General features: G+C 38.6%; 1 protein-coding gene across 1 annotated transcript; it reads left to right on the top strand.

The window, feature by feature from the left end:
• Positions 1 to 8,246: 8,246 nt before the first annotated feature.
• slc35g2a (solute carrier family 35 member G2a) lies at positions 8,247 to 14,205 on the top strand. The gene is made up of 2 exons (XM_077229165.1): positions 8,247 to 9,074; positions 10,488 to 14,205. The coding sequence occupies exon 2, from the start codon at positions 10,518 to 10,520 to the stop codon at positions 11,763 to 11,765; it is 1,248 nt and encodes a 415-aa protein (XP_077085280.1). The 5' UTR covers positions 8,247 to 9,074; positions 10,488 to 10,517; the 3' UTR covers positions 11,766 to 14,205.
• Positions 14,206 to 14,487: the final 282 nt, after the last annotated feature.

The raw sequence follows: 14,487 nt of genomic DNA, 5'->3' as shown, positions 1-14,487 counted from the left end.
TTAAAGTAGGATAGATCTTGATTGTTTTTTTCATTCATCATCTAGATAAATTCTTTCTGTCATTCCAATGAGATCACTCCTCTGCTTCATTATTGTTATAGTTATACTATTCTCAAAGAATTAGAACAGTTTTTAAAAAACATTATGACACTTTTTTAAAAGAACTATTGAATATAAACCATTATTTTACGTAAAATAAACCAGCATGAAAATTAGTTTTAAAGGGGTGGTATAATGCCCCTTTCACAAGATGTAAAATAAGTATCTGATATCCCCAGAGTTTGTATGTGAAGTTTAAGCTAAAAAAAAAAACCCCACAGATTATTTTTTACAGCATGTTATAATTGTCCCTTTTTGAGGGTGAGCAAAAACGTGTCTTTTTGTGTGTGTCCCTTTAAATGCAAATTAAATGCAAATGAGCTGCTGCTCCCGGCACAGAGGGCGGAGCTTCAAGAGCTGGTGTGTGTGTGTGTGTGTGTGTCTGTGTGTGTGTGTGTGTGTGTGTGTGTGTGTGTGTGTGTGTGTGTGTGTGTGTGTGTGTGTGTGTGTGTGTGTGTGTGTGTGTGTGTGTGTGTGTGTGTGTGTGTGTGTGTGTGTGTGTGTTAGCAGCTCTGATTACCTTGCAGACAAGCACTAAAATGTCAGAAACTGTTCTGCCTTTTATATTTAAACTGGAGTCGGACGATGATGGAGAGACTCAATAAGAAATGACAACATGTAGAATGCAACAGGACGTTTCTTAATGGTTAGTTGATGAATTTATGTTGCTGATGTGGAGTTAACTATCTTCAAGTCTAGCATATTCAGATATACCATAATACAGATTAGCATATTCTGTCATGATAATATATCAAATTGTTTGTTTGGGAACTGTTGTAAGATGCCTACAGAGTGACATGCTATTGCATTTGTGTTGCGCATGTGAAAAGATGGATGCCACAGCTTCAGCAGACTCACAAATGTGCTGTAGGCTACTATAACAACTCTTCCTCTGTTCCAGGGGTGGGGTTTATGTCCATTTTAGGGTTAGTGATGTCATTAACCCAGGAGGAATTTCCTGTAGTAGTCCCTACCAACATTTTGTTGTGGTCATTAAAAAAGGATTTATTTATGATGAATGAATGAAGACTGAAAACAACAGAACATGGCAATAAAACTAAAAAGGACATGACTGTGGCAACTTTCATCATTTTGATATGGTCAGTTAAATGGATTTTCAACGTATTCATATTTGTAATTATTAAAATAACTCAAATAATTTTAATTACCAGAAATGTTTACTGCATTTGTGTCTCAGACAGCAGGCCAGCAGCTGCTTCCAGAGCATCTAATTCTACAGTAAAATCACACAAAACTTTTGTCATCTGTCTATCAGTTTAGATAATAAACCGTATTCAGGTTATTACTCGTGAAAACAAGGCTGTGAGACTTGCATGCAGCCCCTTCAATGGGTTGCAATGTCTAATTTTTTCTGATTGTTTTGTCCACTTGAATTGTTTGGAAAGACATATTAAAATGTTTTGAGCGCACATCAAGGTATATAAAAAGCATCCCATTAGACAGAATACATTTATCCATTACACTGACATTCTCAGCTCACAGAAAGAGAAGTATTTTCAGATCTCAAATTAATCAGCTTTTGTTGCATATTTATTTTTACATTTTCTTTATATCAATAAGAGAACATCCTGAACAACAGTAGTTCGTCTTAATTTGTTTTTCTTGGCTCCTGTAGCATTGAGGAAAAGTCTGTGACTGACAAGATAACTAAGTCTGAGATATGTGGCAGTTTCTTTCAAGAGTTGCACAACAACAGGCTTGTTGAAAAGCCTTGATGCTGGCGCACTACAGAACAGCTGTATTCAGAGTACCAGATAGGAGCTCATATTTCAGTATTTGAACTGTGTATGAATATCGAGTTATTATTTAGCTTGAACTCAACCGTGACAACTACGATTTTTATTCAAAAACATCTGCAAAAATCTAAGATGACAACTTATGTTCAAGAATAACATCAATTATCACTGAAAAGATATAGCACTATAAATGATTATAATGACATTTAATGCCAGCTGTATTGCAGCATCCTCAACAAGACAGCTGGATCCTGCCTGCAGCTTCTGGATTTAAATGACACCTGCTCCTTTTGTGCATGAAGAATGGACCTTCATCCTCTTTGTTAGCATGCCAACCTGTATGTGTATATCATGAAATATTCTCTGAATATACTGGGAATAACACGGATATATTTGTATCTCTATCTAAATTCTTTTAAGTTTTTTATATATGCAATTTGACATCAGCTTAATGTTCAATTTATTTTATTTTATGATAGCTTATGATAATAAACATAAAACAGAGAAACATTTTTGCATCAGTGTTTATAAATATTGAAAGGACCGAATAGAAATGGATAAAAGAAGAAATTGCTATATTCTCTTCAGTCAAATGGTAGTTTATATGGTTTCTGCTGCTTCACTTGTATAAGTCTATCAATATTTTCCTGTGTATTCTTCAGTAGAATGAGTTGATGTATTTAATGTTTTTAAAATAACAGTGAGAAGATTCAGTCTATTTATTATGAGCAGCTTTTCAACTCCCCTCTAGCAACCGCCCTAAGGCCCCATCCACACTACTGCGTTTTAGTTTAGAAACGGAGAATTAAAACGAATACGATCTCCGTCCACACCAGCGTTTTAGCTGCGTATTAGAACTGATCTCCGTCCACATTAAAACGACTGAAAACGCGGATCACGTCACCATTCACCTACACTGGGCATGCGCGTGCCGGTGTAAACAGGAAACAGATTGACTATTATGGCGTTATTTTTTAGTCAAAAGTTATGAGCGTGTAAGACATGCTCAGGAGCACATTATGTTATTTCACACGTGCAAAAATGAACCTTCAGCTGGCATGATAAAAGTACTCGCGCACAAATTCAACAACCGAGAGGTGTACAGGTAGCTGCGAGCGAGCGCCTGGCATACTCTCACAGGTTAACTCTGCTTGTACAGTGGAATCCTGCTCGCGCGCAGCGGGCTTCTGCTCGCGGAGTGCTGTTTTGCTCGCGCAGTGCTGTTTTGCTCGCGCAGTGGATTTCTGCTCGCTCAGCTGATTTCTGCTCCCTCGAGTCTACATGACTTTTGACAATTTGGGGGCGGAACCAAGGAGGGCACTGACCCTCTTATGATTGGTCACTTTAATCGTAATCACAACCACAGGGACATCTTTGTACTTTGATTGACAGCTCTCATTACAGGAAGCACGGAGTCAAAGTATCTGACGGAGTTTTTTTTTTATTGAAATATCAAGATTTACAGACAAACATGGCTGCATAACTTCCTTTTCTTTAGAATAGGATACAAGGACAATATAGTCAGAGGGAGCAGCTCTTCATACAACAAGAATATAAATGTAGTCTTAGTACAAAAATAAGGATATTTGTAAGCAAAATAAACATTTTAATAAATAAACGGTAAGGAATTATAATATAACATGACATAAGGGGAGAATTCAGTCTTTGTTCATCCATTTATCTTAGTTGGGAAGTGTTTTAGGGTATCATATATTTTTTGTGCTTTAGGACCTTTCAAAGTTTTTAAGGATTTTATATACAGTTTAAATTCATTTAAAAAAAAAAACTAAAAAAAAAAACTCCGTCAGATCCTTTGACTCAGACTTCCTGTAATGAGAGCTGTCCATCAAGGTACAAAGATGTCCCTGTGGTTGCGATTACGATGAAAGTGATCAATCATAAGAGGGTCAGTGCCCTCCTTGGTTTCCACCCCCAAATTGTCAAAAGTCATGTAGACTCGAGGGAGCAGAAATCAGCTGAGCGAGCAGAAATCCACTGCGCGAGCAAAACAGCACTCCGCGAGCAGAAGCCCGCTGCGCGCGAGCAGGATTCCACTGTACAAGCAGAGTTAACCTATGAGAGTATGCCAGGCGCTCGCTCGCAGCTACCTGTACACCTCTCGGTTGTTGAATTTGTGCGCGAGTACTTTTATCATGCCAGCTGAAGGTTCATTTTTGCGCGTGTGAAATAACATAATGTGCTCCTGAGCATGTCTTACACGCTCATAACTTTTGACTAAAAAATAACGCCATAGACTATTCCTCAGATTTCGCTGAGATTGATGAGTGCCGATCTGGACATTCAAAAGTTTTCGCACCATTCTTCAGGAACTATAACTTAATTGATAAAATTATCCCACCATGCGCTGGTTCTTCCCGGCTTAACCCAAAACCGACGCTCCATCTACGGTCGATACCGCCGCTGCACACGGGATCTGTCACAGATCGCTGGAATAATAGCTTGCCTCCGGCGCATGTAACGTTAGGCAGTTATAGCATTGTGAAATGCAGAATTTACTTGCACTAACGTAACTGGTAGTCCAGGCTGTTGTTGTGCGTTTCCTTCCATTGTATGACATCCAATCAGAGAGCCGAGCGTGAGCCTCTGCGTCATCGTTTCTAATTAGTCCTCCGTTTTGACCCGTCTACACTAAAACGCTAACTCTAAATTTATATTCTACAGTAATTCCCCATCAGGGATACACATTACCCCATGGGGCACTTAAAGGGATAGTTCACACGAAAATTTGAATTCTGTATTTTACTCACCCTCAAGTTGTTCTAAACCTGAATGAATTTCTTTCTGAACCTGAATGAATTTCTTTCTGAACACAAAAGAAGATATTTTGAAGAATGTCGGTAACCAAACAGTTGATGGCCATTGACATCCATATGAGAAAAAAAAATCAACTTTTTGGTTACCGACATTCTTCAAAATATCTTTTTCTGTGTTCAGCAGTGGAGACCGACTAGGTCTCATTCCCATAAGTAAACCAAAAAGGTAATAGGTGTGGAGAGTTTAGAGATATCTTGTTAACTGCTGTTGGTATGTCCCCATGTAAATCAACTTCTGTCCCCAGTAAGTCTGGTACGGTGATTAATGCAAATTCCCACTGTGAGCACATGTACACATTTGAAAAGAGGTTTCTCCCTTGGTCTGAGTATTTATGGAGATGCTGAAAAAGGCTTGTGGCGATTTGTAACTCAAATTAGCACGTGATGCAGAGTGTATGCAGGCACTACGCATCATGTATTTTATAATGTCAGGTTCGCATCTTCTCTCTTTACTCCAGAGCATTTGATGTTTTGTATTTATTATCTTTGAACTGATTGTGAAATTGGCTTCATACATTTACCTGACATAATAAATTGCAAACATTTGATTTTATTCCAACTGTCTCTGACATTGTTTTCAGTAAAGAGTTAAAAAGAATAATCAAACATTCGCTCACATTTAATGATGCACAGATATCATTAAAACTTTTTCATTTATGGAGTCAGATGAAATAACGAGGTAATACATATGAGAAAAAGTATTTCCTTTAATCAAATTACTTTGCCACGAGGAAAGACAGTAACGCGCACAGACCTTCACCCGCGGAGCGGAAACTGCCTTTGGGCCGATCTTGACGGCCTTACACCAGCACAAAGAGGAAAAGAGTTTAGATCTGTCTGGGTATAATACACTCACTGATCTGTCACAATGACAGGAAAATGGTCGCTAACAGACAGAGCTGTCAGACAGCTCACATAAAAATCATGTCTTCTTTATGCATTTATAATTCATTATATGTAAAATGAGACTCTAGAGGCAATATTTTCCTGATCCACTCAAAAAATCTGTGAAATTGATAAGAATTGAATGCTGAGGTGCGTAGCATTTGTGATGTAGCTTCCTGTCTGACTCAAGAAAGAGTCTCGATGACTATATAGGCCTAGTGTTGATAGCATGTAGAAAATTACCCATGTTATTTATTCAGGGAGCTTCACTCTCAGCCTATTTAAACATGAAAAATAAACACTTTAAGATAAATGGTTTGTCCTCTGCATGTTCTGGTGAACTCTCTGGTGTAGTTACTATGGAAACAGGGCCTTGCGATTTTCACACACCCTTGTTATATTATAAATATTAGTCAAGGCAAGTCATCCTCATTTATATAGCGCTTTTAACAATGTAGATTGTTTCAAAGCAGCTTTTTACAGAGATAAACATATCATTTGAGGTAACAGAGATTGGTTTGGTTTTATAGTGGTTCTTGAATAATGTTATTTCCAGCTAAAGTTTTGATTGATTCACATTTTAAAGCTGTCTGAGTCTAATTAGAAACAGAGGAGCAATACAAACTCACTCGAGACATGATAAAAAGGTCAAACAATTTTTATTTTTAAATGCTTCATTAGGATAAAAAAAATGCAAAGAAATATAAATTGGTCTTTGACATAATGTTAGATAAAAAGAAAAGACAATAATGCCAGCAAGAGGTGATAATGTTGTACTATGTTGTATAGAGCCATGTCCGGTTGGAACACTTTGCCCAGAGACATTGTTAATGCACACAGTAAACATCAGTTTAAAGTCCTTTTAAAAAGGCATTTGATCATAAATTAAAATGTATTGCGAATGGTAAATTGTTATTCCATTATAAATTGGCCAAATTGTATTTTTGTAACAAAAGATTATTTCATATCTTAGAATCATGACTAAACTAGGTCTTGTGTATATGTGTGTGTTTGATTTGTAGGTATGTATGAGTAGGGGTGTAGTGTTTGAAATTTTTATTGCATTAGTGTTTTGTTTTGCAAAATGTAATGCATTGAATATTGGTGTAAAAGTCTTGTAAGCGGCATGTTGGATTGTATCGACTCCAGGAAGAGTAGTTGCTCGTGTGCAGCTAACGGAGATCGAAACAAATAAATAAATAAATAATAACATTATTCTTTATAAACCTGGTTATAATTGGCTATAAGTTTATGCACGTTTTATAGCTGTGTCAGATAATCAGCCAGCTGATGGGAGGTCAAAACATGCTGAGATATCCCCTGATTATAGTTACACAAGTCACAGGGGTCATATCATATCATGAAATATGAATGATGCGGTTCTTAGCTCCTGATCAATGATGAAAAGATCCTGATCAATGATGAAAAGGGCAGTACGGTTTTCATTTTCTATACTAAGATCCTGTCACCTTCATGTTGTTTCATACCTCTATGTCTTTCTTTCTTCAATGGAACAAAAAAGAAGTCGGGCAAAAATAATGGTAGTCACCGCCACCATTCACTGCATCTTTTTTCCATATAAGTGAATGGTGGCCATGACTGTCATTCTCACTAGCAATGCCTACTACAGAATTATTTGCTCTAAATATAGGCCTACTGTAGCTAAAGATATGTCATAGGACAGTGTGCGCTACTATTACAGCTTGTTATGGATAATTTATGATTTCTATATGCCAGCTGATCTTAGTTATTCTGGATGGAGGTTTCGGTCAATCATTGTTTTGTACTAAATGTGATCTTTGCTTAGGCTACCTTTAAAAAATCAGGTTTGTAAATGTAATTAATAATTCATAAATAATTAACCCACTGCGGGACTCTTCTGAAATAAACATTGAAAACTATACGCTTGATGAGTTTACATTTGTTCATTTCGCAGACGCTTTTATCCAAACGACTTACAAATGAGGCCTACAAGCAAGCGTTTCACCATGAAGTAATAAACACAAGAAGTGCTAAAAATCTGAAGTTTCAGATAGCCATAGTAGGCTATAAGCAAGAATTGGGAGGAATTAAAGGAAAGTGAAAGTATGGATTTTTTTATGATGAGGTTAAGTGCTCACGGAAGAGATGAGTTTTTGACCAAATTCACTAATTTGGCTTTTGACCTGTTTAACGGGGCTAAATATAATACCATGAGGTTCAGATAAAACCTTGAAAAAAATGTATTGGCTATAAAGCCATATGCAGTGATATGTTGATAGGACTATATGACCGATATTGGCTCATGCCAAGAGCCAGTCACAGTTTTACATTTCAGTCACACTTTTACTCACCTTGCTCTGAAGTTACTTTAATACATTTTCTGCATTTATTCATTTCTGTAAATGCAGCCTAAATTATATTCATGTCATAGGCTAATCAAGAGTGATGGAGTGATTCAAATGCTGTTAGGTGAAGTTGTACTGCGTCAATTACCCCTTTTCCACCAAGGCAGAGCTGGTGCTGGTTCGGAGCCAGAGCCTAGTTTCAATTCGGTTCTTTGGTTTTCCACACGCAAAGCACCAGCTCCGAACCAGGAAAAGTGGTTCTTAAGTAGCACCAAATCATTGCTGGTCTAGAACAGAGCCAAGTAAGAACCACTTGCGTCAGGGGCTGGGGGCGGGGTTACCGTGACCAACAAGACGAATAGAAACTTGTGACCGCCATTTTTAAATAGCAGCTAGTCGAGCTAATAGCAGCTCGATTATAAATATCCGTCTATGTAAGTTACGGCGAGCTGCACAAACGCGTTGGACTCCGATGTATTTTGTAAACCCATGAGCATCCATAGTATTGCAACGTCCGTTATTGTTGATGGCTTGTTCGAGATGCATCGGAGCGGCGCGGACCGATCGGAGCTGCGGGAGTGTTTGGAGAACATACGACTCCTTGTGCTTTTAGATCGCTATCGCAGTGCTTTGATGTCATGCGGAGATCGATCTGCGAGAAGCCGATGCATCTCGAACAAGCCTGGCGTACTGTTTGGCGCTACCGCACTAGCGTTGCTGGGCAACATGAGACGTATACAGTGACGTAAGATCTGGCTCTGTTGTGGCTCTCTAGCCGGTGGAAAGGCAAATCGGTTCTTATTAAGCTCGTCAGTCGAACCCACTCTGAACCAGCTCTGGCTCTGGCTCTGAACCAGCACCCGGTTCTTGTTGGTGGAAAAGGGGTAAATGACACGCTCCTCCTGAATGATGACGCACGCTTTGAGCAAATGCTCCTCATCATATTCCATGCAGCTCGACTGAGATCTCAGAATCCAGAAACAAGCCACTGTGAGACCTAAGCGAGCTGGAGGCGGGGTGCCTTGCTGTTATTCATTTAGACAAATCTAACGTTTCCATACGAAAAGATATGGGGGGAAATAAACATATTGCCTCAGAAACACAACAATGATCGCTGGATTTAATACGTTAATTCGAGGATCTTCAATTGCGAGAAGCATCTGAGAGGACAGGTAAGCTTCCGCCGTTTTTCTTTGTCATTGCGCAGGTGGTTTTAAATAGAGATGTGCGACTCACCTGCTTATGGGCACATTGATTTATATAAAAGGAATGTTAGGTAAAGGTAAGTCATCATGTATGTTAGGTAGGCTATACCGTATGAATTACAGCAGGAGGAGCGTGAATACATACAGTGTAGTAGGCTACTAGACAAAGTCCCTTCTGCTCCATTCATAAAATCAGCATCAGGAGTTCCATCGGTTCCTCTCTACCTAATGTCACTCACATTCGACAGCTTCATCCGCTGCTTTCTGCGTCATGTGACATCATCGAAGCAGGCGTCATTATTGACCATGTCCTCAAAATAGCTTGTAGGGCATAACGGGGCTAGTTGTCACACTTTTTACTCCAGGGAATATTTCTCAGGTTTATTTCTGGTATGGATGCATACCTTAAAGAATTGACAACAAAAATATAAAAAGTAGCCTAAAACAATTTTTGCCATCGATTAACAATTGTTTTGACCAACGAATATTGTAGTTAATAAACTGTATACTTACTTAACATTTGAAATTTATTTGTAAACTTGCCCAACGAAAAACAGCATAAAATATAATTTACGGTGGTTATGGAATAGGTGGATGACACCACCATGGAAAATAACTTCTAGAGAAAAAAGCATCAGAACCAGTTTTTTAGAAATAAGTTGCACATATATTGATATAAACACTACTGTAAAAATTATATTTTATAATTATAACCAGAAAAAAACATGAAATTGATCAAAGGGATAGAAAAGACATTTATAATGTTACAAAATATATTTAAAATAAATGCTGTTCTTTTGAACTTCCTAATTATCAAAGAATCCTGAAAAAGGGATCAGTTTCCACAAATGTATTAATAAGCACAACTGTTTTCAACACTGATAATAATAATAATTTTCTTAGGCACCAAATCGGCATATTTGAAGGATTTTTGAATGATCATGGGATACTGAGGACTGGAGTAATGATGCTGAAAAGCAGCTTTGCCATCACAGGAATAAATTACATTTTAAAATATATTAAAATATTAAAAAGTTATTTTAAATTGTATTAATATGTATGTATATTATATTTATTTATACATAATAATATTTTACCTGCATGCAAAATTAAAAAGCATATTATATGAATTAATCTCAGATTATGTAAAGAAAGAGTTTGCCTTAGGTTTCATGCTGTGGTAAAATTAGATTGATAATCGATCCAGATCCAAAAATACCAGGACGCATACTGTTTGCCATTTATGCCTTTGCTTAAGAAGTCTTTGTGCAATTTCTGTCGATTTAAAAACATTGCTTGATGTACTGAGCTGTACATCTTGTCTTAAGTTTTAATTATGAAGTATTTAATTTGCATACAATTATTTCTCTTTACATTCAGGAGCTTCACGACAGCTGGTATTGTAAGAAAATGGAAGATTCACCAACAAAGCATCTGCTTGGCTCGAAGAAGCGAGTCAAAATCCATCCGAACACAGTGACGGTCAAATATGCCACTCATTTCCCCCAGCCTGGAGACGAGGGCTATGATGATGCTCCATCTTTCGAAGACTTTGGCTCATTTGTCGAAGAGACCTCAGACAAAAAGAACCTTACTGACAACAAGTCGGGCAGGACTTTTTTCAGTGCGCTTGACAGTCGCTCTAAACCGCCAGGGGACCAAAAAGACAAAGGGGTCGGAGGTCAACTGCAGAGCTTCGGGGAGGCCTCCGTATTCGCCTCACGAATGACGTGGGCCGCTCTGTTCGGGGCAGCTCTGGCCCACGGCTGTGTGGCTCTCATCACACGTCTGGCTGCCGACCGCTCTAGGGTGCCGTCGCTGGAGCTTCTCTTCATCCGCTCGGTCATCCAGGTGTTGTCCATTGCAGTGGTGTTTTACTATCAGGAGCCTCCCTTCGGTCCCCAAGGCTACAGACTGCGTCTTTTCTTCTATGGTGTGTGCAATGTCATCTCAATCACATGTGCGTATACCTCATTTGCCATCGTGCCGCCCAGCAACGGCACCATCATGTGGAGGGCCACCACGACGGTCTTCAGCGCCATGCTGGCGTTTTTACTCATCGATGAGCGACTAGGCATGACAGACGTGGTGACGGTTGTCAGTAGTGTCTTCGGCCTCTGCTTGGTAATGATTCCCAACATCTTAGGTGAGCACAGATCTCTGGGTTTCTGGAAAGAGGCTTTCGGCTACACCATGACAGTGATGGCAGGCTTAATGGCGGCCTTGTCCATGATCATATACCGTGCCATCAAAGAGAAGGTGAGCATGTGGACAGCGCTTTTCACTTTCGGCTGGACCGGAACGGTGTGGGGAGTGTCAACTATGTTCATCCTGCAGGAGCCCATCATTCCCCTGGACGGTGAGACGTGGGGTTATCTAATCGGCATCTGCGTCTGCTCCACCGTGGCATTCCTGGGGGTATATTACGCCCTCAACAAGTTCCACCCCGCACTGGTTAGCACCGTGCAGCATATGGAAATTGTTGTGGCAATGCTTCTGCAGCTAATCGTGCTCCACATGGTTCCTTCAGTGTATGACATCATCGGGGGCGTCATCATCGTCATCAGTGTTGTCGTGCTGACGGCCGTAAAGCTTTACTGGGTGGGCAAGAGCAAAAGACAGGAGTACGAAGAGATCCTCGATTCACCGATAAAGTGAAAAAAATACAAAGTTATTGTTTTATAAATATTTTTGTGGAGTTTGATTTTTCAGGCCTTGAATTAATGCTGCCCACCTGTGGTTGAGGTTATCGTGAATGTTTAAGAAAAAAATCTATGTGAAGTTTGTGTCTATTGATGAAGTGCCATTGTGAAGTTGTCTTTGACTGTTGTATTATGTGAAGCTCAAAGAGGTTGTTGATTTTTATTGCCGATTATTAAGTAATTATCCTGTCAAACATGTTTGGTTTTGTGCATCCAAATAAATGTGTGTGCTGAGTAGCTGCAATGAGAACATGGGATTCTTTCATATGCACTTTTTTCCATGTCGACTTGGTCAAGAGTGCCCCCTGTTGGTATATAGTGGTTATTTGACCCTGAGAACTGGAGCAACAATGTATGGCACAGCCTAAAAGTGATTGAATCAAATTTGTTTTGGCAACAGTGATTCAGGCTAGTGTCTGCCACAGCTTTATATATTGAAACACTGCTGGAGTCATGCACTTATTCACTCTAGAGTTCTACTTAGATCTCAAACGTTTTCACCAATGTATGTATTTCACAATGTTCCCCAATTGTTTACACGCGTTTACTGAATCTTTGCACATTTTCCCAAAACCCTACACAAAACCACAAACACAAAATGCTAAATTCTACAAATATCTAGCAAAAGAAAACCGCATTCAACAGTTTTGTCCCTTTCCAAAAAAAATTATAATAATAATTATACTGTACAAACTGTATATTATATCCCCTAAACCTACCCATCACAGAAACATTCTACATTTTTAGATTTTCAAAACATGTATGATTTATAAGCTGTTTTCCTCATGGTGACCAAAAAAATGTCCCCATCAGCTTAAAATTTACCTCTACCCACGTGAGGACATTTGGTCCCCATAACGAATGGGAATACCAGACAGACACACACACACACACACACATCATATAAAGAGATCTGTCTACCGACCAACAACACACTGATGTGCTCAACAGTCCAAAATAAACACTATGAAATCCCATTATAGAAGGATTGTTACAGTAATATAAACGTAAAAACACACAAATGCAATACAGTACCAAAAACTTTACTATAACAGCATTTCTAAAGTATTTTTGAACACTTTTTCTAACATTTTTCATACCCTGGAGAAAACTGTATAAAACATTCAGTAAGATAAAGGGTTTTCTGTGCAAAAGTTACAAATGAAAGTGGCTCTTTTTCTCAAAACTTTAAACACACACACCGCACACACACAAAACATGCTAAATGTAAAAAAAGGCTGCATCCTGCCTCCCATTTTGGTCTGGTCAAAGTATCTTATCTTCAAGTGATGTTTCTGGCTAAACTAGGGAATGAAAATTCTGGAGTGATGGATCCAGCTGCCAAAAGCCTTCGCAACAACCTCACCACATGCATTCCCCAGTCTCTTGAGAGGAGGCATGCATATGAGGCAGTCATACACTCTCCATCATCATGCCAGAAAAAAGAGAAAAAAAACAACTCTAGGTTTAGGAATGAGGAATATGTTATAATTGAACCGTGGGTGGTCAGTTGAAGACCAGAGCAGTCTGGTGGAAATTCATGTTGTCCCAGATCCCATCATGCTCTGGTCCACCCCCCTCTGAACTTATCAGAGACAACTGTCTTTCCTCATCCTCCTACTCTCACTCCTTCACCTCTAGCTCCTCCATCACCACTGACTTCCAGTTTCCTCCGAAAAAGGAAAGGTTCACCTGTGTCTTTTTATTGCGCCAAAGCTCTGATTTCTAATTGTATAATTGAGCAACTGCTGTTACACCAGTGAAGAACTGATCTTGCCAATTGTGCAAAGAGCTTGGCATTGTGATTGGTGTTCCTTTCCAAAGGAACTAAAGAAATTTGGAATGGTGTGCCAAATATAGAGAACTGTGTGTAGTGTTTTGAAAACAGTGTGATATAGAATCGAATACTGAGGGTCACTATCTAGATTGGGACTTTGCCGGCAATTTTGCAGACTTGATTCAGGGATTTGGTGCATTCAGGTTTTGGTGATTGCGTTTTAAGTTCCAATTTTGGTGTGTAAACCATTGGGGAAAATTGTTAGGATATAGGCCAATGTTTTGGCAAGGAGTTAGAATTCTCATATTTGAGTTCAAAGCCAAATGGTTGGATAGGTTCTGTAGCAGAGAATGTAACATCACAAAGGCACCGTGCCTGGGTTGAAAACACAAATTATCTGCATTGAAAATGAAAAAGCCAATGCATGATATATGCAAACATTGTTCATATAATAATCATGTCATTTACAACTTTTTTTTCCAGAAACAAGAGTAACGTCACTCAAATCTGAGAATGTCCCTATTGTGTTTTTAAAAATAAGAGCAAACAGCGTACTGTTTCAAACCGAAATATTTTCAATGATCAGTTTTCTCTTTAATAAAAGCATGTATTGATTTCAGTGTGCGTCTTATGAGAATCTTGTTACTAAGCTGTAAAAAGAAAACAAAAGTTCAAGCACAACTGTTTGTCCTTGTTTTGAACATTTTGTAGGAATTCTCCACAGTGTCCACAAAGTGGGAGGAATGGGCCGAATAATTACAATAAAAACCGGATGAAAGTGGTGAATTCATATTTTAATAGATTAAAAAATGATAAAACGCATACATAAAAAAATTGAATAAATAAATATATTTATAATTTAATTACATTTTATTGGTTAAGTTTCCATTTTAAAAGGTTT

The sequence above is a fragment of the Siphateles boraxobius genome, unplaced genomic scaffold (genome assembly GCF_051911475.1).
Source record: "Siphateles boraxobius isolate OS27281-9 unplaced genomic scaffold, OSU_SipBor_1 1, whole genome shotgun sequence".
Classification (NCBI taxonomy): Eukaryota; Metazoa; Chordata; class Actinopteri; order Cypriniformes; family Leuciscidae; genus Siphateles; species Siphateles boraxobius.
The sequence above is the reverse complement of the archived record's forward strand: the minus strand, read 5'-3'. Positions and strand labels throughout refer to the sequence as shown.

Excerpts from the sequence above, each read along its gene's own strand:
- slc35g2a (XM_077229165.1), top strand. The coding sequence starts at position 10,518 with ATGGAAGATTCACCAACAAAGCATCTGCTTGGCTCGAAGAAGCGAGTC.